Consider the following 27,980-nt stretch of genomic DNA (forward strand, 5'->3'; position numbering starts at 1 on the left):
CCCGCGCGCTGAACTAGATATGCCACGCGCGCTGTTTTTACGCGCCCACTGAAGCCATAATACTAGTTGCGCGCCCTAAAACGAACAATTTTTCGGCGCGACGCTAGTTTGACGCGGTTGTCGGAGATGCTCTAAAGGATCGAGTAGGGCCGAGCATGCGGGCCGCGCGTGCCCGCATCAACGATTGGCAAGGTCCACCATATCCATCGACCACCATTGGATTGCTGTGCATAAGGATAGCCACGTGTCCTCTTCATTCCGTCCCTCTTTTTCCTCCTGTTGCCACCTCTCCCCTCCGCGTCGCACCCCGTCCAATGGCGGCGCCCGCGCTCCTCTCCGCACCGCCCCCTCTCCCACCAATGGAAGAGGATGGTCTCACCTCCCACGTCGCACCAAGCCCAACCACACCCCCACCCCCGTCAAAGCGCGGTTTCTTGCGTGGGCGGCCGCCCATCAGGGTGACATCGGAGTTCGACAGCGAGCGCCAGCTCTTTTCCCACCGCATCTCCTGCCGCGTCCTCAACGGCCTTGCGAAGCTCCGTTTCCGAGTTCACCACGGGGCCGCGGGAGGGGCCCCGACTCCCGAGGTGGCGCTCATGGGGCGGAACTTCTCCGCCGTCGTCGACACCGCCTCCCGCGGCGCCGTGCTGCGAGGAACGGCCGACCTTGCTGGATCGCTCCACCTTAGTGCGGCGCACAACACGAAGGTGCGATCTTTTCTTACCCACCGCTTTTCTATTGATTCTTCGCCTCTTCGGTGTGATGACGTTGTGAAGTGTGGTTGCTCAACTGAACTATCTCGGATGCATTTGAGCATACGGAAAGGCTGTTAAATATGTACGTTTGTGTAGTTCTGAGACTTGATATTGGATATGTAAGGGCATCTCCAACGCTGATCCTGACACTGCATCCGTCCGCAGACAGGAAACATCCAAACCTAGCGGCATACATCCACCCCAATTTTTTTTAAAGTCCGCATACATCCGCACGCTCAAAGTAGCCGCATATCTGGTTTCAGTTTAGTTAAAAAATGTTCAAATGTTGAAATGCAGCAGCAGTTCAAATTTAAATATTACACTCCAACAATGTTGTCCCCTTTAACCGCCCTGCACCCACAGATGCTCAATTAGATCTTCCTTCATTTGCTCAATCAAATCTTCCACGAATCAGTGGCCGTGCCATATGCTAGCATCCGCAGTTGCGGCCGTACACTTCTGGTAAACAGAGAACCCAATCCTTCTCGCGATATCCTCTTCCACGAATCAGTGGCCGTGCCATATGCTAGCATCCGCAGTTCGGCCGTGCACTTCTGGTAACCAGAGAACCCAATCCTTCTCACGATATCCTTCTTCAAGATGAAGAAGTCATCAAAGGCCCGGAAGCCATGGTAGAGAGGATCGAAGATATTTTTTCGCATCCGAAAGCGGCGGCGAAAATTGTCAGCGATTAGGACAATCGGGGCAAAGTAGTCATCCATCAGCTTCAAATGGCCCCCCACCATGTTGTGGTTGAGCACTCGATGACCTTTATCAATCCCTTGAAATTGAGAACATGCTCTTCCGCATGCTCCGCGTTTGCAAGGACCGCCTGCATCATCGCCGTCTCATCTGTGTAGTCCTCGTCGGACAAGCCGTCAAACGACTCAACATAGTGCTCGTATATGTAGTCCATATCCGAATCCATTGCTTCATAGAAGAAGGGACAAAAGAATTTAGCACGGGCATTTCACTGAACACTTGCTGGGCATGGTGAGTACTGCAGGGGCGGATGGTACCTATGCGACGGAGAGAGGAGAGGCGTGGAATGGCGGGGGAGGACAAGCAACGTGGAGCCCTGGCGTAGCGATGGAGGCGACGGAGTCGTCGAGTTCCGTCAAGGGTGTGTCGGGGCGGATGGGGTGGTGGAGCGGCGGCAAAGGCAAGAGAGAAAACGGATGCACAGAAAGATGGGAGGATGGAGGTGCGGGGTTCACAAGGGGTTTTGGGTGGACCAGGGGTGTCGGAGTCCTACGTGGCTGTTGTCTGGACTCACACAAAGCCCCCCAAGTTTCTTTTGGGTTTGCAGGAAAAAGCGCGCCCGGACTGGTCGGCGGACCGATACAGGCTCGTGTTGGATGGCTAAACATGTCCGGACCGCGCAGTTTGGACGGTTGTGGGTGGTTTGAGAATCCGCTTTGGAGATGCCTTAAATTTTAGAGGCATAAAATTGGACATGATGTAATGGAAGTGTTTTTTTTTACTTTGGGTAGTTAAAACAAAATCCATAATAACACCAAAACTACAATTCATGGAAGAGTGGACCAGGCAGACATACCAAAACCCTAGCCGCCGCCCCATCTACCCCCTCTCGCGTCACCGCCCGAGCACGTCGTCGGGCAAAGCCTGTCTGTTGCCATTGGCGGCGGGGAGGTCCTGCCTGCTTGTGGAGGAGTTGGAGGGCTGTTGCGGGATGGCGAAGTATATGTGTGCTCGAGTGGCGGTCTTCGTCAGGCGGTGCTCAACGACGGCGCTGGCAATCTAGCGTGGCGATCTTCGACAGTGACCGCTAGGTTACCGGAGAAGAGGGAGTCGATGCACGATCCTGGACATCGGCGAGCTCGACATTTGTCGCGCAACGGCATGGGTGATTTTTTTCCAGGTTTTCTTTAGGGAGTCGTAGAGTTTGGTTTGGGGCAGCAAGAAGGCGGCACTGTTCCAGTGCAGGAATAATGTTCTGCCTGCTCATCCCCATTTTGTTGGTCTGCTTATCGCGGGGGGTGGGGGGGGGGATGTAACTCTGGCGGGTCTTTCGGGATCCGATCGGTTTAGGTTTGCGGCGGATCCATCTGGATTCGGCCGTCTTTCGTTGTCTTCGGAGTTTCTACAGGCCCTTATCGGCATTTTCTTCTCCGAGTGGCGATTTGCTTCGCAGATTGCGGCCGTCGGCGTCTCCTGGTTTGCATTGACGACTTCTCGGCCTTTGCTTCTACAAGCTCTTGGTTTTAAAAATAGTTTGCTCCGCCGAGGCGGAGGCCCATAGGCGGCATCGAGCTATGCTCATGGTGCGGCTCTGGGGGATGCAGGAGGAAGAAGACTTTGGCACCCCCAAGGATTTGATTATAATTTTGTTTTTTTGTTTGTATGTGTTTGTAAGGACATGTGATGCTTAAAATATGACCTTAGGCCCTTTCACAAAATAAGTTAGACGGAATCGAAGTTGAAGATGTCGGTTAAAAGTTCTGCTTCAGGGGTGATAGCCCATGTTTGACTTTGTGGTTAGACCAGCTAACATTGGCGCGCGAGCACCGCTTCCTTCTTGAAGGGGTTGTGTGGGAGTTTTGGCCCTTTGTTAAGTCACATGTCGCTTGAGCGGTGGATTATGGTTCAGGGTCATAAGGTTTGTGGCAGGATTATGGAGATCCTGCCGCGAGGCAGACCAATGTGGATAGCGGTTTTCTCTTTATTTTTTGTAAACTGATTTGTTTGATTTTAATGTTTCACTTTGCTTGGCATTGTTTTTAATAATATATAATATATGGATGTAGAGGCCTGGGGTTATCCTCCTCAATGAAAAAAGGGTAGATGAAATCAAGCGGGTTGTGTCAATGCGGTGAAAATTAGTGCTGAGGAGCTCTTGCCTTGGGTTAGCAAAATGATTGAATACTGGCTAGAAATTTTTCTAAGGTGTTGCATTAGTGGACTATTCATGTTCGGCTTAAAACTTATGTATTCATGCAGAATATACAGCTCAAGGGGAGAACAAAATCACATAGGAATAATGGTTTGAAAACGCTAGTATAGTTGTATGCTATCTTATATGCTGGAGGAGTTTCAATTAAGCGGTTGCTGAATTCTGTCCAAGCCGGCGCATATACTCTACATCGCCCCATGCTAAAAAGTATTGTGTTCACTGCATAGGATTTATAGGATGCGGAGTAGTTTAGCAACGAGAAGAGCTAATATGTAAATCCATGTCAATGGAACACATTTTATTGGCACTTTAATCTTTTTGAATTAGGTGGCATCCCATGATCTGTTGCTATCAAAATACCTACTTGTTATATAGTTTCTGCTGGCAATAGTTTTTTGTTAGGGCATCAATAATATGCATCATACCGATTCTGATATATGGCAGTAATGTGCGTCTACCTGAGACTGCCTTATGTTCCAGAATTACCAGAATGGAGAGCAATCTTACATTCATATTGGCTGTTCGACACACTGTTTGTCCATCTCTTGTGACCATGAATATGATGATTCCACTGTTTCCTGCATTCACATGGATAGATACTTCCAGTTGAAGTACAACAGTAGAAAGGTGCGTGCTCTGTACCTAGATGTGAGTTGTTGCAGTCGTCTCCCGCGTGTTTTCCTGTAATATTGTCTCTGAGAAGCTTTTTGTAGGAAGCTGCAATGTAGTTTCTGAGTCTGATTTTCCTTCTCAACTTAAAAACTGTGAAGTTGTAAACCTTCCATTGTCCAAGGGTCGTAACCAGTGCAGATCATGTGCCATAAGTGCTCTTCCATGGTGGCTGCCACACCATTACTTTACAATTTCAGTAGACACGTGGCATACGAGTTGAAACAGCTGTCTGCTAAAAGCACCGGCGAAAGAGAAAGAGGAGGAAGACGAAGAGATAACAAAAGCTGATGGGTGGGCTGCTCCAGCATGCATTTCTTGTTATGGAAGCAACATAAGCCATTGATATTATTAGAGCATCTCCAACGGTTCCTCACTAAATCATCCCTATAGTGTGTTATTGGAGCTACCCCAATAATACTTATCTAATTATTGTGTGTGTGTGTGTGTGTGGGGGGGGGGGGGGGCCCCCAAAAAAGGTTTTAAAACAAAAGCAAAGGGCACTACCTTTTATTCCCTCTCGCATCTCCTACGAGGAAGAACCCACAAGGCACTCACACAGTTGGCAAGTTTTAAGATTATAAGGTTTAAGTTGTTCTATGATCAAGTCAACAAGATCCAAGTCGCCCATAACCGCGGACACGGCTATTCGTGTAGATTTATCCCTGCAGGGTGCACTATTGTACCCAACACGTTCGACCGTCCGTTATAGGTCAGTCAAACACATCATACATCATATGCCCAAACAGGCGGGTTTAGATCGACTATGACACTCCCCTAGCTACATCCAAGCTGGTCAACCCCCTCAAATACATCACTCAAATCTGTTTTCTCACCATAAAAGGGGTTAGATTCCCAGAAGGTAACATCAAGACTTACAAATGTGCGCCGTTCGCAGGGACTCCAGCATTTATATCCTCGCTGTCCAGTAGGATAGCCAATGAAGATGCATTTAACAGCTCTTGGGTCAAGTTTTCTTACCAAGGGCCTGTGGTTTCGAACAAAACAAGTACAGCCAAACACCTTGGGAGGAATCACCAACTTGTTCTCACCTAGCAATAATTCACTCCCCTAAAAAAAAGCAATAATTCACAAGGAGATTTCATATTTAATATTCTTGAAGACATGCGATTTATAAGAAACGTAGCAGTCATCACTGGCTCACTCCAGAGAAATTTTGGAACATTCATGGTATACATCAATGATAGAGCCATTTCTAAGCTGTGGCGATTTTTCCTCTCTGCTACACAATTTTGAGGTAGAGTGTCTGGACATGATGTCTGATGTAGAATACTCTTATCAGACAGGAACCCCCCAAACTTGTTGATGTATTCTGTCCCATTATCAGATTTGAGCATTTGGACCTGCACCTTGAACTGAGTTTTAACATATGCAGAGAAATTCTGAAAAGAAGATAGCACTTCATCCTTATGCCTCATAAGGTACACCCAAGTCATTCGTGAGTAACAGTCAATGAATGTCACAAAATACTTCATCCCACCGATATACTCCCTCCGTTCCGAATTACTTGTCGCAGAAATGGATGTATCTAGAACTAAAATACATCTAGATACATCCATACCTTCGACAAGTAATTCGGAATGGAGGGAGTAGGAAATAGGACATGTCCACACACAGTGGCGGAGGACGGACAAAAGCTGAGGTAGGGCAGGCTTTGGTCACTTGCCATTGGCAACGCCGCTGCGCCGATGCGCGCACCCTTCTTGCACCGGATAAATCAAGGTAGGGCGGCCGCTAACCCTTGCCCTACCGGGTCCGCCGCCACTGTCCACACATCAGAGTGCACAAGCATAAATGGGGATATACTTTTGAGCCCCTTACTTACATAGATGGTTCTAGTGTGTTTTGCATACTCACATGCTTTACACTTAAGATTGTTCTTATCAATTCCACTCATTACATCTGGAAAAACTTACTCATTTTTATCAAACGCTACATGTCTCATTCTACAATTATGCATCATGACAATTTTGTGTTGCAGCTAGTGCTGAACCTCCTTGCTAGCCGGATTCATGGTCCATGTACCACAGGCCTCTACATCTGGTTCCGGTCCCAATCTTCCTTCCACTTAGCCTCTCCTGAATCAGGAATACATATTTGTCAACGATTACATGACAATCTATTTGATCAACCAATGCGTTTAGAGAGAGTAAATTCACAGGAAATACCGGTAAATCTTCCTTCCACTCAGCCTCTCCTGAATCAGGTACATATCTGTCAACCATTACATGACAATCTATTTGATCAACCAATGCGTTTAGACAGAGTAAATTCACAGGAAATACCGGTACGTGTAGCACTGATGATAGCTTAATATTTGTCGTACATTGAACTACTCCAGTTCCTTTGATTGGCTGAGTTGTACCATCGGCAGTTTGAATTGTTTCTTGCTATGTTTTTAAGGCGTCTCTAAGGCGACGCCTAGGCGTCGAGGCGCCCCCCCCAGCGCTTTGCAAATATGTCCGCTTTAGGCGTCGAGGGCCCCCCCCCCCCCCCAGCGCCTTAAAGCAAAGCGTCGCCTTAAAAACATAGGTTTCTTGATGCATAGATGGACTATACGATTCAACTTCCCCAAGGTTACCAGCAACATGTTTAATGCTCCAGAATCTAGTATCCATTCTGATTTTAATCTATGCATTGCTAGAGGCATTTTCAGTCTTACCTTCATCGGTGTAGACAAAGTGGGCAAAATGCCAAAAGCTTGCATCAGTCTGCTGCTTTGCCTTCTTCACTTCATTCTGGCCTGAACTAGACTGTCCTTGCCCTTGATCCATGGCTGACATGTTTGCTCTAGCACTCCTTTGATAACTGAAGTTGTTGGAATTCCCTGCATTCCTGCCTCTCTAACTCCCCTGTAATTCCTCTGCCTCCTTCCACGGCCACATCTTGGGAACAAAACAGTTCTGACTTAGATGTCCATTTATTCCACAGTTGTAACAATCCCGTGTCTCCTGCCTATTTGACACATAGTAAGCTGTTTAGGTACCACCTCCACTTTCTCAATCTGTTTCAACCTTTTTCTTCCTGTGCCATGGCTGCAATGGCCTCTTCTAGTGTAGGCAACTGGGGCAGATGCATTGGTGCAGCTCTCCTGTGATGCCCCCGATTCAATCGTACACTAATCATGCACGCAAACGTGTACGATCAAGATCAGGGACTCACGGAAAGATATCACAACACAACTCTATAAATAAAATAAGTCATACAAGCATCATATTACAAGCTAGGGGCCTCGAGGGCTCGAATACAAGAGCTCGATCATAGACGAGTCAGCGGAAGCAACAATATCTGAGTACAGACATAAGTTAAACAAGTTGCCATAAGATGGCTAGCACAAACTGGGATCATAATCGAAAGAGGCACAGGCCTCCTGCCTGGGATCCTCCTAAACTACTCCTGGTTGTTGTCAGCGGCCTGCACATAGTAGTAGGCACCTCCAGTGTAGTAGGAGTCGTCGTCGACGGTGGCGTCTGGCTCCTGGACTCCAACGTCTGGTCGCAACAACCGGGTATAAAAAGGGGAAAAAGGGGATCAAAGCAATCGTGAGTACTCATTCAAAGTACTCGCAAGCAAGGAGCTACACTACATATGCATTGGTATCAATGAAAGGGGTAGTATATGTGGACCGAACTGCAGAATGCCGGAATAAGAGGGAGATAACTAGTCCTATCGAAGACTACGCTTCTGGCAACCTCCATCTTGAAGCAGTAGAAGAGAGTAGATGGTAAGTTAACCAAGTATCATCGCTTAGCATAATCCTACCCGGCGATCCTCTCCTCATCGCCCTGTGAGAGAGCAATCACCGGGTTGTATCTGGCACTTGGAAGGGTGTATTTTATTAAGTATTTGGTTCTAGTTGTCATAAGGTCAAGGTACAACTCCGGGTCGTCCTTTTACCGAGGGACACGACTATTCGAATAGATAAACTTCCCTGCATCACATTTCCCAACACACTCTATCCCCTTTGGCCGGACATACTTTCCTGAGTCATGCCCGGCCTCGGAAGATCAACACGTCGCAACCCTACCTAGGCACAACAGAGAGGTCAGCACGCCGGTCTAAATCTTATGGCGCAGGGGTCTGGGCCCATCGCCCATTGTACACCTGCACGTTGTGTGGGTGGCCGAAAGCAGACCTAGCCTCCCTAATACAAGAGCAGGCGTTCCAGTCCAATCCGGCGCGCGTCGCTCAGTCGACGTCAAGAAGGCTTCGGCTGATACCACGACGTCGAGTGCCCATAACTGTTCCCGCGTAGTTGGTTAGTGCGTATAGGCCAGTGGCCAGACTCAGATCAAATACCAAGATCTCGTTAAGCGTGTTATTTGGAAGTAACCGCGGACGCCGACCAGGGCCAGGCCCACCTCTCTCCTAGGTGGTCTCAACCTGCCATGTCGCTCCGCCACAAAGTAACAGTCGGGGGCCATCGGGAACCTAGGCCCACCACTACCTGGGTGGAACCACCTGCTCCTTCAGTCCCCAACATCGGAATCACTTGCAGGTACTCTACGAGTCGACCCGACTTTAGTCACCACCTGTATAGTACGTATGTATATATGTATATACCCGTGATCACCTCCCGAGTGATCACGGCCCGATAGTATAGCATGGCAGACGGAGAAGAATATAGGGCCACTGATGGAATACTAGCATCCTATACTCAGCATTTAGGATTGCAGGTAAAGGTAACAACAGTAGTAGCAAGGACAGGCTATGCATCAGAATAGGATTAACGGAAAGCAGTACCATGCTACACTACTCTAATGCAAGCAGTAGAGAGAAGAATAGACGATATCTGGTGATCAAGGGGGGGGGGGCTTGTCTGGTTGCTCTGGCAAGGAGGGGTCGTCAACACCGTAGTCGTACTGGATAGCAGCAGCGTCGGTCTCGGTGTCTAGCGAGAGAAGAGGGGGAAGAAATAATGAATATAATGCAAACATATGCATGACGATGCATGACAAGACAACGAGCGATGTTAGGTGTGCCCTAACGCAGTAGTAGGTGATACCGGCGAAGGGGGGAAACATCCGGGAAAGTATTCCCGATGTTTTGTGTTTTCGGATAGATGAACCGGAGGGGGAAGTTGCGTGTTCGCTATGCTAGGGATGTGTGGCGGACAAACGGGCTACGTATCCGGATTCGTCTCGTCATTCTGAGCAACTTTCATGTACAAAGTATTTTCATCCGAGTTACGGTTTAATTTATATGAATTTTCAAATTTTTAAACAGTTTCTAGAATTATTATTAATTCGAAAATAATGGTCAAAACGCTAAGTGCACCCCATAGAATGTACACAGCAGTGTACCAAGGGGCTGACAGGTAGGGTCCAGTTGACTGCCCAGTCAGCAGTCAAGGCAGTCAACTGGGACCGTTGACTGGTCAGAGGGTCCACAGGGACCCACGTGTCATACTCTACTGGTTTAACAGTGTTTAAACTAAACTAATTAAGATTAATTAGGAGGGGTGGGCCCATGTTCTCAGTGTCTCCAAAAATTACCTAGTTAATTTAACCTAACTAAGTGCTACAGTGGCGGGCCCACATGTGAGTGGGCCATTAGCTCCTAATTAGCTACCTGACGGGCAGGGGGGCACTTGGCAGTGCCCCAACCACGTTCAACTGCGGTGGCGCGCCGGCGGCAGCGCCAAACAAGGCGAAGGGCCACGGGACCTCGTCGGAAACGGGCGGTGGTGATCCAAACCGGGCACGGTCGGGCTTGTTCGAACGCGGGCTTGATGCCGCATCGAATGGTGGTCCTGGGTGACGTTGGGGAGGCCGGAGGTAACCGCAATGACGACGGCCGGCGGCAACAGGAAGTGCGGTGGCTGTGTTCGACGGCGCAGCTCGCGTTCGAGCCACCTAACTAGCAGGGGAACATCAGGGGGGAGGGGGCGCCCTGAGCTCATCTGAGCACTCATCTAGCCCGGGGATAGACCAAAACGACAGGGGGTACATGGCGGTGGAAGCAGAGTTCCGGCAATGGGGACAACAAGCAGCGGGAGCGGATCAAGCGGCAGAGGGAGGAAGGAGGCACACGGAGCTCACCAAGGAGCTCGTGGAGGGGTCGACGGGGCTGGGGAGGTTCGAGGGCCAGTGGATCGACGACGACCGTGGCGTGCGGCGCAGGCGAAGAAGAGGACGAGGGCGACGGCGTTGAGGCTTCCCCGCCTCGATCTAGAATGGAGGTCGACGGAGAACAGTTGGGCGGGGCTCCTCGACGCGTCGGATTGGCGAGCTGCGACCGGTGGCCACGCCAACGGGACGGCGCGGCCATGGGCGTGCTTGGGCGAGCTTGCCTAACAGGGAAAGGGGGCGCGTGAGAGAGAAGGGGAGCTGCGAGGAGGAGGCCGGGGGGCGGCCCTCGGCGCCGGCGGGCGGCGACCGTCCTCGGGCGCGGGCGCACCGAGAGGAGGGGAGCGAACAGGGGCGCCCTCCTCCGTGCGTATGTGTGTGTGTGTGCGTCGTGGGTGACGACGCGGGGAAGGAACGAGGGAGAGTGGGGGATCGTGCGGGAGAGAGTGGGTGAGGCCTAGGGTTAGGCAGCTGGTGGTGGTGGTGGGGGGGGGGAGGGAGGCAGTGGGGTTTTCTTGCTTTCTCTTTTTTTTATACTTTTGCTTTTTTCTTTTCTGTTTTCTTTTATTTTAGTTTTTTTTAATAAAATACTAAAGTTGTACCTAAAATAGTTTTAACAAATATGCCACTACCACAATTAACTTGACACCTAAAGTAAAATAGTGTGTAATGGTTTATTATTATAAAAGCTTTTTAATAATTGTTTTTGCTACTATTTTGTTAATTTTTTAGTATTTAAACATTTATAAAAGTGTGATTACTACACCATAATTACCTGTGCATTATTAGACTCACCCCGAACATTTTAGTTTTAATATTTCAAAAGTTTTATTGTTTGCTTGATTTTGAATTTGAATTTGAATCGGTTTCAAACTAATGCGAGATTAGCAACAGTAAACGAAAGAACGTGACATCATTAGCAGAGGGTTGCTGTAGCTTAATTATAAGGGCGTCACATCTCCTGCCCTCAAATGCAGCCCCTTCAAAAATTTCAGTACCCTTCTGTCCTCGATCCACTTTTTTGCTGCTCCTACACATTTAGAGTGAAGCAACAAGGGGGGAAGGTGGTCCAGATCTACCCATGCATTCCTCAGCTCTCCCACATTTTTTTTTCAAGAAAACGCAAAGGACCTTTGTGTCTCATTGCATTTAAAAGATAGAGTTTGGTTGCAATCCTCCTAGGAGGGCAAGCTCAAACGAAAAACAGGAAAACTAGTGCACATCCCAGGTGGACGGCAGGATGACGCGTATGCCAGGGGCACCAGCGCGTGCCCACTGCTTGGCTTCGTCCTTGATCTTGGAGACCAGGACATGAACCAGGGGCTGGGCGCCATCGAAGATGCAATTGTTGCGCTACTTCCAAATCATCCATGGCCTCAAGAGGGCAATGGAGGCGAGGTGATGTAGGGTAGGAACCCTAATCGGCCGATCTTTCACGAAAGGAGCGAATCCCGGGATGAACACGAAGAACACGAGGAGGGAAACGAGGGGAAAAACACAAGGGGAACACAAGAGAACACTCAAACCAACAAGTATGATCACACATGCGCTAGATCCATGAACATAAAGGGAGATACAAGATCCAAAGTCAACAAAGGACGATACACGAGGTAACCGGTCTTCTTTGTGAGGAGGTCTTGAATCCACGAGGGGATTTCTCCGCAAGGAGGTCTTGAATCCAAAGGGATCTTCTTCGAAGAGGGGCCGCGGTCTCTCTCGTGGAGTAGATCCGATGTGGATGAGCAATGTTCTATCTCTAAATATGAGCTAAACCAATGCTAACCCTAGAAAGTTGGACGAGGTGGAGTATATGTAGTCTAGGGGGTAGAAGGGGTACACGGGCCTCGGCCCTTCACTGTGCGCAGACAGGGAGGCCGGACGTCCGGGCTTTCACGCGGGGCCGGATGTCCGGGCTGGCGAGGCCGGATGTCCGGGCGTTCGCGAAGGGCCGGATGTCCGGGCTGGTGAAGCTGGCCATGTTGCTCTCGGGAAGGTGGTGTCCGGATTTCCGGGCCGGGCCGGATGTCCGGTCTGGGGCCGGATGTCCGGGGCCTGTAGATGCGCAGCGGCTGATAGGCTGTTGTGGTCGAAGTCTCCAGCGGCCGGATGTCCGGGCTTGGGGTTGGATGTCCGGGTCCTGGAGCTGCCTTCTTCTTCTCTCGGCGTTCCTCTTCATCCGTGAACTTGGGGACTTGTACATCTTCACGTGCATCTTCGGGAGGGTCCTCTTGGTACCTAATCATGCACAACAACTCGGACTTAGGTAGTAGCCATGTCTCATGCATAGAAAGTGGAAGTTCGGAGAGGAGAGAGTTCACCTTATCTTCGATAGCCTTCGTTCGGGCTCTTGTCATTGGTCCAAGTGGTGTCGTAGGGGACGTAGGTAGGTCCATGGGGATGACCTTGGGATGCTTCGCATCATCTCCCCTCCCTTGGGGAAGATCCGTCCTCGGATCAAATTCTTCATCACCATGGAAGGGCGAGAGGTCCTTGACATTGAAGATATCGCTCACGTTGTACTTGTTGCGGGGGAGGTCGATCTTGTAAGTGTTGTCGTTGTAGCGTGCAAGCACCTTGAAGGGTCCGTCCGCTCGTGGTCGAAGTTTTGACTTGTGTTCTTGTGGAAAGCGGTCCTTGCGAAGGTGTAGCCACACGAGATCACCAATGTTGAAGACCATGGGGTGCTTGTTGATGTTGAGCTTGGTCGCAAGTCGTTGTACTTGGCGCTTGATAGTATGTCTTGTATCTTTATGCACCTTCTTGAGATGAGTCACACGTGCACTTGCGTCTAAATTGATGCGCTCTTGGAGTGGAAGGGGAAGAATGTCCAATGGTGACAATGGGTTGAATCCGTAGACAACCTCGAAGAGGGACTTGCCGGTTGTTGAGTGTCTTGCTCGGTTGTAGGCGAACTCAGTGATAGGCAGGCACTCCTCCCACTCCTTGATGTTCTTCTTAATGAGTATTCGAAGTAGAGCGGAGAGTGTACGGTTGGTCACCTCCGTTTGGCCGTCGATTTGTGGATGATACGCCGTGGAGAAGAGTAGCTTGATTCCGAGCTTGGCGCATAGGGTCTTCCAAAAGTAGCTAAGGAACTTGACGTCGCGGTCCGAGACGACCGTCTTTGGCACTTCATGTAGACGCAATATTTCCCTACAAAAGAGATTAGCAACATGTGAAGCATCGTCTATCTTGTTGCAAGGAATAAAATGTGTCATTTTAGAGAAACGGTCCACAACGACGAATACCGAATCCTTTCCATTTCTAGTCCTAGGCAATCCAAGTATGAAATCCATGCTAATGTCTTCCCATGGTTGATATGGAATTGGGAGAGGCATGTAAAGGCCATGGGATTGAGCTTTAGACTTAGCTTTGCGACATGTAGAGCATCGGTTGGTGAAGCGGTTGACGTCGCGAAACATCTTGAGCCAATAGTAGTTCTTGGAGAGCGTGGCGAGAGTCTTGTCGCGTCCAAAATGTCCCATTAAGCCTCCTCCATAAGATTCCTGCAAAAGCAACAAACGAAGAGAAGACTCGGGGATGCAAAAGTAGGATCATGCTCATACAAGTCTTTTATGTGCTCAAAGCCAATGACATTCAACTCAAGTTGAGTAACAAGCATGCATATGCGGGAAAGGGCATCCGCCACAATGTTGCCTAATGTACTTGATGACATAAAGAAAAGACTCAATAAATTCACTCCATTTAGCATGGCGCTTGTTCAACTTGGTTTGGCCCTTAAGGTACTTGAGTGTTTCATGATCAGTATGAATGATGAATTCATGAGGGCGAAGATAGTGTTCCCATTCATGCAAAATGCGGACTAAAGCATATAGCTCTTTGTCATAGATGGGGTAATTGAGTTGCGCTTTGAAAAGTTTCTCACTAAAGTAAGCTATGGGACGCTTCTCTTGCGTTAACACACCTCCTATGCCATTACGACTAGCATCGCAATGAATCTCAAAAGATTTGTCAAAGTTGGGTAAGGCAAGCACATGAGCATGAGTAAGCAAATTCTTAAGCTCATTGAAAGCGGTATCTTGGGATGATCCCTAAACAAAAGGCGCATTCTTCTTGCTCAAAGCATGCAAAGGCGAAGCAATGGTGCTAAAATCTTTCACAAAGCGACGATAGAAACCCGCAAGGCCAAGAAAGCTACGCACTTGTTGCAAGTTCGTTGGTTGTGACCAAGTCTTAATAGCATTGATCTTGGACTCATCTACGTGAACACCCTTAGAAGATACAACAAAACCCAAAAAAACAAGCTTATCAACGCCAAAAAGGCATTTCTCCATATTAGCATAGAGATGCTCTTTTCGAAGAGTTTGTAAAACGGTTCGGACATGGGTGACATGCTCTTTGAGAGACTTGCTAAAAACAAGGATATCATCGAAGTAGACCACAACAAACACACCAATGTAAGGGCAAAAGACATGATTCATAAGACGCATAAAATTACCCGGTGCTTCCGATAGACCCATAGGCATGACTAACCACTCATACAACCCAAACTTGGTTTTGAAAGCGGTTTTCCATTTATCACCCTCTTGTATGTGGATTTGATAGTAACCATTCTTAAGATCAATTTTTGAGAAGATAGTGGCACCACTAAGTTCATCAAGCATATCATCAAGGTGTGGAATGGGATACCTATAGCGAACGATGATAGCGTTGATAGGTCTACAACCGGAGCACATGCGAAAGCTACCGTCTCGTTTTGGCACAAGAATGACCGGGGCGGCACAAGGGCTCAAACTTTCACGCACATGTCTATGGTCTATGAGATGCTTTACTTGCCTTTGTATTTCTTTGATTTCTTCAGGGTTGACACGGTAGGGAGTTTTGTTCGGTAGAGGTGCTCCGGGGATGAGGTCGATGCGGTGCTCGATGCCTCGTAGTGGAGGTAGTCCCGAAGGTAGCTCGTCGGGGAAACATCTTGAAATTCCTGCAAAAGAGAAGACAACACTAAAGGTAGAGCGTGAGAGGTGTTAGCTTGTGTTGCATTGTCCTTGCACAAAAGGACGTAGTGTAGGACACTAGATGGATTCTCACACACTCCTCTTATCTCACTTTTGGTGGCAAAGAGAACTAAGTTCTTGTCGCTCATCGTGGAGATGCTCGATTTGGGCTTGTGGCGTTCACTCTCTTTTTGGTGGCTCGCTCTCTCACTATTCTCTCCACGATGGGTGGCTTGCTTGTCGGCGATCACTTGACTTGGAGGCATGGGACGAAGTACGTACTCCTTTTCCTTCATCTTGAAGATGTAGTGGTTCGTTCGGCCGTTGTGAATGACACCTCTATCAAATTGCCATGGGCGTCCAAGAAGAAGGTCATTGGAACGATGTCACACTCCAAAGTGTCTTCATAGGCGCCAATTTTGAAGGAGACTTGTACTCGATGCTCGACTTGGAGAGTGCTGGAGTTGCTAAGCCATTGAACTTTGTATGGATGTGGGTGCTTCGTCTTGGGCAATTGGAGCTTGGAGCAAAGTTCTTCACTTGCGAGATTATGACAACTCCCTCCATCGATGATGACCTTGATGAATCTTCCATTGATGCCGGCCTTTGTATGAAAGATATGGCATCTTTGGTCTTCTTCTTGGTGATGTTGTAGAGTCAAGACCTTGGAGACAACAAGAGCGGGACTTGAATCTTTATCGCAAAAGACTTGTTCCTCTTCATCGTTCACTTGCCGGTGCATGGCGACTTGCTCAAGGGCGTCCATTTCTCCTTCACTCATGGAGTCATAAGTGCCGTCGTCGTTGAGGATCATGGTTCGCTTGTTGGTGTACTCATAGGATTTATGGCCTCGGCCTCCGCATGTGAAGCATTTGAAGGAACTCGTCTTGACGGTCTCATCGGTTGGAGTGGATGATGATGAAGCTCTCGGCTTGAAGTTGCTTGTAGTAGGAGGATGACTTGGAGTTGACGAAGTTTTCTTGGAACTCGACTTGTCGACGTTGCTTGTAGAAGGCTTGGTAGACGGTGTTGGAGTCGTTGAAGCTTGGGTGTTGGAGAAGCCGTATGACTTGGATGAGCACTTGGCATACTTGTAATCGTCTTGCACTTGACGTTCCGCTTTTGTAGCTTGATGCACTAGCTCGATGAGGTTCGAGTATGGTTGGAAGTCGGCGATCTTCTTGATAGGATGGTTGAGTCCATTCAAGAAACGTGCCATTGTTTGCTCATCATCTTCCGTGACGTTGGCTCTTATCATGGCAATCTCCATCTTCTTGTAGTACTTTTCAACGCTTTTGGTTCCTTGCTTGAGTAGTTGGAGTTTCTTGAAGAGGTCGCGGTTGTAGTAGGTAGGCACGAAGCGTGCTCTCATGACATCCTTCATTTGCGCCCAAGTAGTGATGGGTGGTTCACCTCTTACCTCTCGGCGCTCGATAACTTGTTCCCACCAAATGAGGACATAGTCTTGGAACTCAAAGGTTGCCATCGCGATCTTCTTCTCTTCTTCATAGTTGTGCAAACGGAAGATTTTGTCGACCTTCAATGCCCATGAAAGGTACTCTTCGGGATCGTTGCTTCCATTGAACTTGGGTATGGTGAACTTGAGCTTGTCATAGCGTTGCTCTTAATTGTGTTGGGGTCGGGGATGATGACGTCCATGTTGTTGATGATTGTCAAGCTCATGTTGCTCTTGGAGAAAAGGGTTGTCGACCTCTTGTTGCCCTTGTCGTGGAGGATTTCCATTGTCTTCATGCTCTTGATGAGCTTGATGTTCTTGGCGAGCTTGTGGAGGAGCTTGTCGAGCTCGAGGAGGAACTTGAGGAACTTGACGATGCACGCGAGCTTGAAATCTTCGTTCTTGAATTTCTTCGTGAAGTGCTTCTTCATGTTCACGAGCTTGTCGGCCTCGGTTGGCTATGGCGCGACCTGCATCTTGGAGGGCTTGTTGCGCCTCAAGTGCTTGAGCATCTCGCAATTGTTGCTCTTGACGTTGTGCCTCGGCATCTTGTGCTTCTTGGTGTAGACGCGCTCGCTCTTCTGCTTCATGTTGGCGTTGTCGTTGCCGTTCTCGTGCTAGCGTAAAAGCCTCTTGGGTTTGACGTTGTCGGTGCTCTTGAGAGTTGGTGTCGTGTAGAGGATTGAGGCTTGCTTGATGATCGTTGCGCGCGGCACGTCGAAGAGTGTTCGATGTCGGTATACTTGAGTCGGAGAGGGTGAAGTCGGAGTGTCGACTTGAGCGAGTCCTTGATGAAGATGAAGTGGAAGAAGAGCGGTTGAGCAAGAAAGCGCGAATCTCGTCCATTCTTGCGTCGTTCTCTTGCTTGTGATCGTCGAGCTTGTGGTCGAAGTAGTCCTTGTACGTTGCTCGGAGAGTCGCAAGTCAGCGGCGAGGTTGTCGATGCGTTCACTCATTGCTTGTTGCTCTTGATGCAAAGCACGTTGTGCACCAAAGAGGTGGCTCTTGGTGACGTAGGAGTTCATGTCGTCGTTGTGCTCAATGAAGAGTGGGTTGGTAGAAGTACTTGGCCTATCCATCATTCCAAGATAAAAAATGTGAGTGGCAAAAAGAGAAGAATGAATACCAAATGTATCTTGACCGAAGTTGAAAGTGGATCAATGATCACTCCAATGTGGACAAGGAAATAGCACAATTGGTATCAATTCTTGTCGGTTTCTCACACCTACACAAGTAAAAGCTTATGGTGGAGCTTGGTTAGGATGGTGGCACAAAATTTAATGCAATTGTAAGTGAGCTTCAATAATGTTGGAAAAGATTCGCAAGATTGCAATGCAACAAGTAGACCAAGCAATGTAATGTACACGGAAACACACACGCAAAGAGATAAGTGGGGTTGGGCAACCAAGGATGAGCCAAAATGTGGAATTCACAAAAATGCTCTTGTTGCACAACACTAGAGAGACGCTAGCACGATTGCACAATAGGCAGATACAAGACTTGTGCACAACCTACTTAGCAAAAATGCAACGACTTCTATCCCAAGTATGTTCTATGCAAGGTGTTTCGATGATATGATCCAAGATGATCTAATATGACAATCTTAATGTTGTATGATGCTATGGTTTTTGCTTAAAAGCTCTTTGCTTATCTTTTCCGTTTGCTTAAAAGCTTGTTTGGCTCTTTGATGTTTGAGCTCTTTTCTCATGCAATGCTTGACGAACCAAGATAGCAATTGTGTATGCGATGACTACCTTGTGACACAAGAGATGATACAAGATATGCAACAATGATGTATGTATGCTATGGGAAGTATGATCACTAATGTGCACAAGTCTCGTTGCCGGCAATACTCAAAGGCTAGTCTTGATGGGTAAGCAACGCAAAGGAGTAAGGCTATGATGGCTATCAATGTAATGGCAAGAGTGATATGTCCAATACCAAGGTGAGGTTACCGTTTCTTCGGTTCCTCGTCCGTAAGCAAGAATGGATGACGGTGATCCAACCACGAATACCAAGATGTAGTCGATGTGGTCGTTGTTGATGACGCGTCCGTGGTGAAGGTGAGCGGCGGTGATGTTGATGTCGAACCGTACCTAAAAAGCCGAAACACAAGTAGGACACAGTACCACAACTCAAATTCTCAAAGCAAAATTGGACCAAAAATGTCGGAGTTGGTGTTGGTAAGCGATGGTTGTGTATGTGGTATAAGGTGGTGCTATGCGAAAGTGGTGGAGGTATGCGGAATTATATGTGGGCACCGGAACAGAATTTGGCGAATATGGACGGAAAACGGGCGGTGGAGAGGAAGTGGTGCTGCCAGGGGCCGGATGTCCGGGCTTGTCGGGCCGGATGTCCGGGCTCTGGATCCGAGGATGAACGTGAGGATCTTCGCGAGGAGAGGTCAAATCCAGGCAAAATTCGGGGGAATTTGTGGATGGAAATTGGAGAAAAATGGATGGAAAGCTAGATCTACCTGCAACACACGAAATCTGCGGATCAAATCCAACAAAACTTCATCACACGAGCAAATCACAAAAAAAAAATTTGGGGCTATTTTTGTGGGGAATTTTCAAATTAGGGACGAAATCAACAAAACTAGGCTAGCAACACAACGGGGAGGCTCCAAAATCGTGATCAACGTGGCTCTTGATACCAAGATGATGTAGGGTAGGAACCCTAATCGGCCGATCTTTCACGGAAGGAGCGGATCCCGGGATGAACACGAAGAACACGAGGAGGGAAACGAGGGGAAAAACACAAGGGGAACACAAGAGAACACTCAAACCAACAAGTATGATCACACATGCGCTAGATCCATGAACACAAAGGGAGATACAAGATCCAAAGTCAACAACGGATGATACACGAGGTAACTGGTCTTCTCCGTGAGGATGTCTTGAATCCACGAGGGGATCTTCTCCGGAAGGAGGTCTTGAATCCAAAGGGATCTTCTCTGAAGAGGGGCCGCGGTCTCTCTCGTGGAGTAGATCCGATGTGGATGAGCAATGCTCTATCTCTAAATATGAGTTAAACCAATGCTAACCCTAGAAAGTTGGACGAGATGGAGTATATATAGTCTAGGGGTAGAAGGGGTACACGGGCCTCGGCCCTTCACTGTGCGCAGACAGGGAGGCCGGACGTCCGGGCATCGGGCCGGATGTCCGGGCTTTCACGCGGGGCCGGATGTCCGGGCTGATGAGGCCGGATGTCCGGGCGTTCCCGGAGGGCCGGATGTCCGGGCTGTGGAGGCCGGATGTCCAGGCTGGTGAAGCTGGCCATGTTGCTCTCGGGAAGGTGGTGTCCGGATATCCGGGCTCGAGGCCGGATTTCCGGGCCGGGCCGGATGTCCGGGGCATGTAGTTGCGTGGCGGCTGGTAGGCTGTTGTGGTCGAAGTCTCCAGCGGCCGGATGTCCGGGCTTGGGGCCGGATGTCCGGGTCCTGGAGCTGCCTTCTTCTTCTCTCGGCGTTTCTCTTCATCCGTGAACTTGGGGACTTGTACATCTTCATGTGCATCTTCGGGAGGGTCCTCTTGGTACCAAATCATGCACAACAACTCGGACTTAGGTAGTAGCCATGTCTCATGCATAGAAAGTGGAAGTTCAGAGAGGAGAGAGTTCACCTTATCTTCGATAGCCTTCGCTCGGGCTCTTGTCATTGGTCCAAGTGGTGTCGTAGGGGACGTAGGTAGGTCCATGGGGATGACCTTGGGATGCTCCACATCACAAGGCCTTTGCGCATTAGTGCCGGCGTGTTTTGCCTGGCGTGCAACCACCAGTCCATGAGGGATTCTCCGTGATTTGGGCCTGCGGTGGTCATCCGTAGCCAGGAGAGGATTTCATGCCAAGTCTGCTTGGCAAAGGGGCACCCCAGAAGGAGGTGACGCATTGTCTCGGGGGCTTGGTCGCAGAGTGGGCATCGTGGCTGGTGCTGGAGACCATGCCTAGCAAGGCGATCAACTGTCCAACACCTGTCTTGGTTGGCCAATCAGTGAGAAAACTTCACATGCGGCGTCGCCCAATTCTTCCAGATGAGCTTCTACGAGGAGCAAGTCGTGGATCCCTGGGAGGTGGCGAGGTAGCATGAGCTAGCAGAATAGGTACCGGAGGCCGGCCATCTCCAAACAAGTTGGTCGGGGGTGTCCGAGAGCATGACGTGCTCGATCGCCAGCCAAACTTGCAGGTACTTGCCAATCTCGTGTATGCCCAGGGTCCTGTGGATGTCTCTAGCAGCTATGTCCTTGCAAACCTTGAGCGACGGTTCGGATCTTGCGGCGGCGCTTGGGGATGCAGTTGTAAAGGGCTAGGGCGATCTCCCTTAGGGACTGCTCATTGATCCAGCGGTCCTCCCAGAAATATGCCGTTGATCCGTTCCTGAGAGTCATCATGGTTGACGCGAAGAAGAGCGCTCGCTCGTCGGCAGAGAATTGCAGGTCCAGGCCACTCCAGGCGCGCTCATGGTCAGTGCGCGAGAACCAGAGCCAGCATAGTCTTAGAGCAAGGGCCCCAGGTCTTGAACACCCAGGCCTCCATGCGATATGGGACGGCAGACGCGGCGCCAATTGATGTGGCAGTGCCAACATTGGCGGCAGCGCGGCCAACCCACAAGAAGCTACGCTGAATCTTCTTGATTTGACGAAGCATCTTCTTCGGCGGCATGAAGGTGAGGAGCTGGTGCACGGGGATGGCACCTAGGACTGACTTCACTAGCGCGAGACACCCACTTTTGTTCGTCGGGTTGGCCTTCCATGCGGGGAGCCGCCTGGCAATCCCATCGACGAGGGGTTGCAATTGGGCGGTAGTCGGTCGGCCTATTGTGAGGGGGATCCCAAGGTAGGTGATCGGCAGGTCGACGGTAGGGCAGCGAAGGTGCGCCAGCGCAGATGTCGCCTCGTTCGTGTTGCAGTGCAACAGCGAGGCGGAGCTCTTGACGTAATTAACCATCAGGCCGGAGGCGCGGCCGAAGAGCATCAGGACTTCGCACACGACGATGATGTCGCTGGACGAACAGTGACAGAGAAACACCACGTCGTCGGTGTATAGGGACATCGTGGGGATCGAACGCGTCGGGTGCAGCTGAGCCATGACTTCCAAGTCAATTGCGTGCTCGATAAGCCTGCCTAAGATGTTGACAACAAGCACAAACAGCTGCGGTGACAGGGGTCACCCTGGCGGTGCCAAATAGGTGGGCCTGGCTCGCCGTTCGTAAGTACTCGTGTGCTTGTTGATGAGAGGACGATAGTGATCCACTCCAGAAACCTGTTCCCGAAGCCATATTACACAGGACCTCCAAGAGTCGAAGGCATGCGTGAGGTCCAATTTGAGCAAGATTCGCGGGGCACCCAACTGGTGGAGAAGCCGGGCCGATTGCTTGACTAGAATGAGGTTGTCATGTAGGCTTCGACCGGCGATGAACGCATTTTGGCTCCGTCTGACAAGGCCATCCAGCTTGGGGGCAAGTCGAAGGGAGAGTACTTTGGCGAAGATCTTCGCCACCAGGTGGATAAGGCTTATTGGCTGGTAGTCGTTCAATGTGCTTGCGTCCGCGTGTTTTTGCGGGCCTGTTGGAGCACGGTGCTCTCCCACACATGTCTTCACTGTTTTTTCATCTCGAGTCAGGTTGTGTATTGTGTCTTCAGTCTGAGAGACCAGCATAACATTTCCCTTGCCTGAATACATCTTTGACAGGGCATCCCATACCTGACGTGGAAAGCGCTTCCACTGGTGCTGCAACAGCAGGTGTCAAGGAATTCAGCAATCAAGTGAGTACCAGTGAATCCGTAGCATTTCATTTCTTCCACTCATCTCCCAGCTTCTCTTCAGGCTTCACTGATCTTTCCTAACACATACCCTTCAATTGATTTCATCCTAAAAATTAGCATTCCCCTCCTGGACCAACTCAGGTAGTTTCCAACCCCATCCAGCTTGATCTCATTTGGCATGAGCTCAAGCTTGTACTGCACCTCTCTCTTTGGGGCTTGCTTCCTACCTTCCCCAGAAATATCAGAAGAGGGTGACCCATCTGCTGCCTTTGCAGCCAGCAGATTGGCCAACCTGTCGAGTTACCTAGGCCAGATCCTGTGCCATCTCCACTCACAGCAACACAAACTCCATCACAAGCACCACTGCCTTCAATCTCCTTTATACTGCTGCGACCTACACCCTGCTTTCAACCTCCTTTGGATCTGCTGCCACCTACACCACTGCCTTTAACATCCTTTGGATCTGCTGTCACCTACAGCAGATTGGCCAGCCTCTCTGATACCATGCTCTGTAAACTAATATAAGACGTTTTAGGTCACTACTTTAGTGATCTAAATCATCTTATATTAGTTTACAGAGGGAGTAGAAAGGAAGGAAGGAGTGGCTAACCTAAGAGAGCAGCCAGCTGCTGTAACGTCCTAGGGTTACAAGAGAGAGCCCCCCTCCCCCAAGTTATATACTCTGTCCACCAATAGACAGATGGGCCACATGGGCTAGGAGATGTAGCACAGGCCGAAGCCTAGTTAGTATCCAACACTCAGTAACAAGTTGATCAAGATGCGACTAACTTGCTTTTCAACTTTCATGATTTTTCATGGCATTCATGAAGCTCCTTTTCAATTTTCCAAGTTTCAACATTTGCACTTGCAATATTTATTGTCCACTCGGAAAACACTTCATTCTTATCTCTAAATACCTGGTTTGTCTTTAGTTCAACAACAACAACAATGCCTTTAGTCCCAAACAAGTTGGGGTAGGCTAAGGTGAAACCCATAAGATCTCACGACCAACTCATGGCTCTGGCACATGGATAGCAGGCTTCCACTCACCCCTCTCCATGGCTAGTTTGGTGATACTCCAGTCCCTCACATCTCTCTTTACGGACTCCTCTCATGTCAAGTTCGGTCTACCCCGACCTCTCTTGACATTATCAGCATGTTTTAGCCGTCCGCTATGCACTGGAACTTCTGGAGGCCTGCGCTGAATATGCCCAAACCATCTCAGACGATGCCGGACAAGCTTCTCCTCAATCGGTGCTATCCCAACTCTATCTCATGTATTATCATTTCAGACTCGGTCCTTTCTTGTGTGGCCACACATCCATCTCAACATTCACATCTCCGCCACCCCTAACTATTGAACATGTCGCCTTTTAGTCGGCCAACACTTTAGCGCCGTACAACATTGTGGCTCGAATCGCCGTCCTATAGAACTTGCCTTTTAGCTTTTGTGGCACTCTCTTGTCACAGAGAATGCCAAAAGCTTGGCGCCACTTCATCCATCCGGCTTTGATTTGATGGTTCACATCTTCATCGATATCCGCATCCTTCTACAGCATTGACCCAAATATCAACAAGTGTCCTTTCGAGGCACCACCTGCCCATCAAGGCTAACCTTCTCCTCATGCCTAGTAGTACTGAAACCGCACTTCATGTACTCAGTTTTAGTTCTACTAAGTCTAAAACCTTTCGATTCCAAGGTTTGTCTCTAGTTCACCTGGATGAATTAATTATGGCAAATGCAACTTGATGAGCAACTCTATCTATTTCATCGTATTTATAGGTCAACCCCCAAAGGTTTTTCTAAAGTCACATACTTGTCACATATCGGACCTGCGTTTGATCATGAAATGATTCCTTTTTCCTCAAATACGCACGACTGTGCCATACTATATATCATTGTTTAGGAAATCGTTAATTGGTAGCTGCTCGGTCGGCTGGCAAGTAGGGGATTAATAAACTAATCGGCAATTTAATCAGCCAGTTAATCAATTAATCGGACAATTTATCATTTTATCGGCTACTCGGTGACCCTACGAGTAGGGATTAATCGGCAACTTAACAGGTTAATTGGACGAATTCTTGAGCAGGGCTATATATTAAAGAAGAGCCCCTCCACGTTGGTGATTACATATTACATGAACACCAACTCCACCCTCCTACTCGAATCTAATTTCTTACGCTAGCCCACCTCACCAAAGCCCCAAACAAGGCTTCCACATCTCCCTTCAAGATTCCCGCTTGCTTCCATGTTCTACCTTCAACCTCTATTATATGAACTACATGTGACAGTGATGGTGAAGTTCCATCGAACACAATGGCATTGTGGTGCTTCCATAACTTCCACATTACTAGAAGGAAGATCACCCGTACGTCTTTCTTGCTTAGGTCAGCCCCAAACTTGTTAGTGCACCACTCCACCAATCTTGATCCCCACGGGGGGACCCAATCCGGTTTGTTGAGAGCTAGGCAAACACTGGTGCAGACCTCCCTCGCAAGAACACAGTCCAGTAGGATGTGATTTATGCTCTCCTCCTGGGCACAAAACGGGCAAGCCTCTTGGTGTGCATACAAAATTCGAGCATGTGTGCATATAAAAATCTTTCGTTTTTATTGACATAATGACCTGATTATTTCAGTTTATTTGGCATAGAAATGTGCACTAATGAAATCGAGCCTTAATTATGTACCTGAATTTTGCTAGGGAATCCCCATTAGCTATGTTTGCATACTATGTACTCCCTCCGTCCCAAAATAAGTGCCTCAACTTTGTACTAACTTTAGTACAAACTTGTATTAAGCTTGAGACACTTATTTTGGGACGGAGGGAGTAGTAATTAACACTTGTTTGTACTCCCTCGGTCCCGTAATATAAGAAAGTTTTAGACACTACACTAATGTAAAAAACGTTCTTATATTATGGGACTGAGGGAGTACATTCTACTGTAAAATGAGATATTCTTTCTATTGTAGAGAAGACACAACTCAGTATATGCTACCTATTTTTCTCCTTTTAGTTGTTGAGGCTTGTTCACGGCTTGTGACTATTTCTGCTCCTCCTGGAACTTATGTCCATTAGGATCTTTCCCTATTGTTCTAAAACAAAAGGTATCATATCCAGTGATATTTTGGTTGTTTGAAAAGCACGATCATTGTGTAGTCTTGTCGTGTCCTATGAAAACCAAAGCACAATCATTTTTTGCTGCTGCCACCTAAGACCTAATGGTCGTTGTTGGGGTTATTCGGGTCGTTGGTTTTTGTTGCAGGTGCATGTTTTTCCCGTTGTAGTTTTGGGTTGAATGGCATGTGTCGGGTCTTCCCAGTAAATATATATTTTATCCTTAATGCAATGATACACAGTTCTCATGCATCTTTGAGAAAAAAATACCATGTTTCCTTTGTGAACAATAGGTAATTTGTTGGAAGTTGGATTTATGGGCTTGACCAGTGGTACAGATATCCCTGAACAATGAGAATAACATGCAGCTTGTTCCTGATTTGGTTCTCTGCCGTAGCATCTGATGATTAATATACATACCATCCAATCTGCCGGCTAAAATAACTATTGTTTTCGTCTGACATTTCTCAGATAGTAGCAGTACCCATCCAAAATTGGGATGTGGTTTCTACCATTATATAACATCACCCAGTATTCTAAAGTTGGCATTCAGCTTATAGTTTTATACTTGATTGCCACTTCTATTTGCTCTAAATGAAATATGAGTAATGATTAGCACATGGTCAGTATATTCCTTTGTTCTTCTAAATCTAATGGAAGGCTTACCCAACGTTAGAAAATGTTATGCTAATCTTATATTTTGTTGTTCTACAGTGTACATATATCATATAAGATAGGTGACATCATTTTATTTCTTAGGAGGGACAAGGAGAAGTGGCAGTAACTACTAGTTTGGGAGATTCACCATGCAAAATTGAGTTATCATCGCTGGTTCCTCCTGATGGATTGGTCAGTATTTTGTATTCCAGAGGAATATTTTTTTAGCTGAAGACAGCTAGTGTTATGCAATCACAAAGATCTTCCTATATGTATGCTGTCATTCCTTGTGTTGACAATTTTTTCAGAAGCTGTCAAATCCTTGGTACTAATGACCATGTGAACGTTGCAACCCTTTTTAGTGTGCTAATTGAGTTTATTACTTAGATACCATGATAATAGATATCTTTTGTGTGTAGCCAAGAGCAACCTTCTTGTTTCCTAACGGGGAAGTTTCAGTCAAGGAGAAGAAGTTGGATGAGGGTGAGAAAATTTTGTCAGTAAATGGTATAGTGAAGTCTCATGTTCTGAATGGAGTTTGCACTGCATTGTACAATGATAATATGATGAATATCAAGTATCGCTATAAGGTAAACATCCCTAAGCTGGCCTGGTTTAATGAATATTTGCTCCGTCATGCTGCTTGTAATGGATCATTTGTTCAATTTTGTAGGATGATGAGCTATCATTTATTCCCAGCCTCACTTTACCATCAAATTCACTATCATTTGCATTTAAACGCCAGTTAACTCCTTCAGACAAGTTCAGGTAAATAAAAATGGTGTGAATGATTTCCATCTTTTTGTTGGAATCCAGTATCTCTACAGGTTGATGTAGAGTAGCTGATCTAGGCTTAGAAAAGAAACATCATATGATTTGCCTCCTGGATCTGTGAGACTGTTTTGAGCGTTGCACTTGTAACCTTGCTCTGCGTTCCAATGCACAGGGAGCTTGAAGCACCCTGTTTATATGTTACGTCCATTGCTTAACGATACTTATCATCTTCAGTTACCGGTACCATTTTGACACGAACTACTGGAGTGCTGTCTATAAACAAAAGGCCAGTAAGCATGTCAAATGGAAAGCAGGTTATGGGTCGGACGAAAGGCTTGGCTGGGCATCTGTTTGGGTAAGGATTTACTCACAACTGACAACAATAACTAGGCAGCTTAATTTAGCTCATCATAGGAGTTAAGTTATTTTTTTTGCTATATATTTTTGTTGGATTCATATAGATTTGCACCATGTAATGCAGGTTGGCGACGCAGGCGGCAAGACAAAGGAGGCCCCCCTGAAGACAAAAGTCCAACTCATGATAAAAGTCCCTCAGAACAATATACATAATTCAACTGTGGTGTTCCGGGTGAAGAAAAGATGGGATTTTTAGTTTGGATATTTATTGCGCAGAGAAGGTGAGCAACAATAAGAAATTTGAATGCATGTGCATCCGCTGTGTGTGGAAATTGAAAAGACAATAGTATGTTACTCCCTGTCGCCAGTTGAAGTTAAACTGAAGCGTTTGGTAGGAGGTTTGCATATGCAAGTGTAATATTACGGAAAGTGAACAGTGCACCAGCGGTGTCCTTCCCTTGGCCTGCCCGG

At 48.0% G+C, this 27,980-nt stretch overlaps 1 protein-coding gene across 5 annotated transcripts; it reads left to right on the forward strand.

Moving 5' to 3' along the window:
* Positions 1-227: 227 nt before the first annotated feature.
* Positions 228-27,914, forward strand: LOC125508556 (outer envelope pore protein 37, chloroplastic-like). 5 transcript variants are annotated; one of them, XM_048673292.1, is made up of 8 exons: positions 228-707; positions 4,150-4,296; positions 6,341-6,565; positions 26,481-26,570; positions 26,798-26,968; positions 27,052-27,146; positions 27,387-27,507; positions 27,634-27,914. In XM_048673292.1, exons 1-8 carry the CDS (start codon positions 315-317, stop codon positions 27,763-27,765), a joined length of 1,374 nt encoding a protein of 457 aa, XP_048529249.1. In that variant the 5' UTR covers positions 228-314; the 3' UTR covers positions 27,766-27,914. The 5 variants fall into 5 exon arrangements, with proteins under 5 accessions (XP_048529249.1, XP_048529250.1, XP_048529251.1 ...); XM_048673293.1 differs by having other exon boundaries at positions 229-707; positions 6,341-6,529; XM_048673294.1 differs by lacking the exon at positions 4,150-4,296 and having other exon boundaries at positions 229-707.
* Positions 27,915-27,980: the final 66 nt, after the last annotated feature.

This window comes from Triticum urartu, chromosome 5 (genome assembly GCF_003073215.2).
Source record: "Triticum urartu cultivar G1812 chromosome 5, Tu2.1, whole genome shotgun sequence".
NCBI lineage: Eukaryota > Viridiplantae > Streptophyta > Magnoliopsida > Poales > Poaceae > Triticum > Triticum urartu.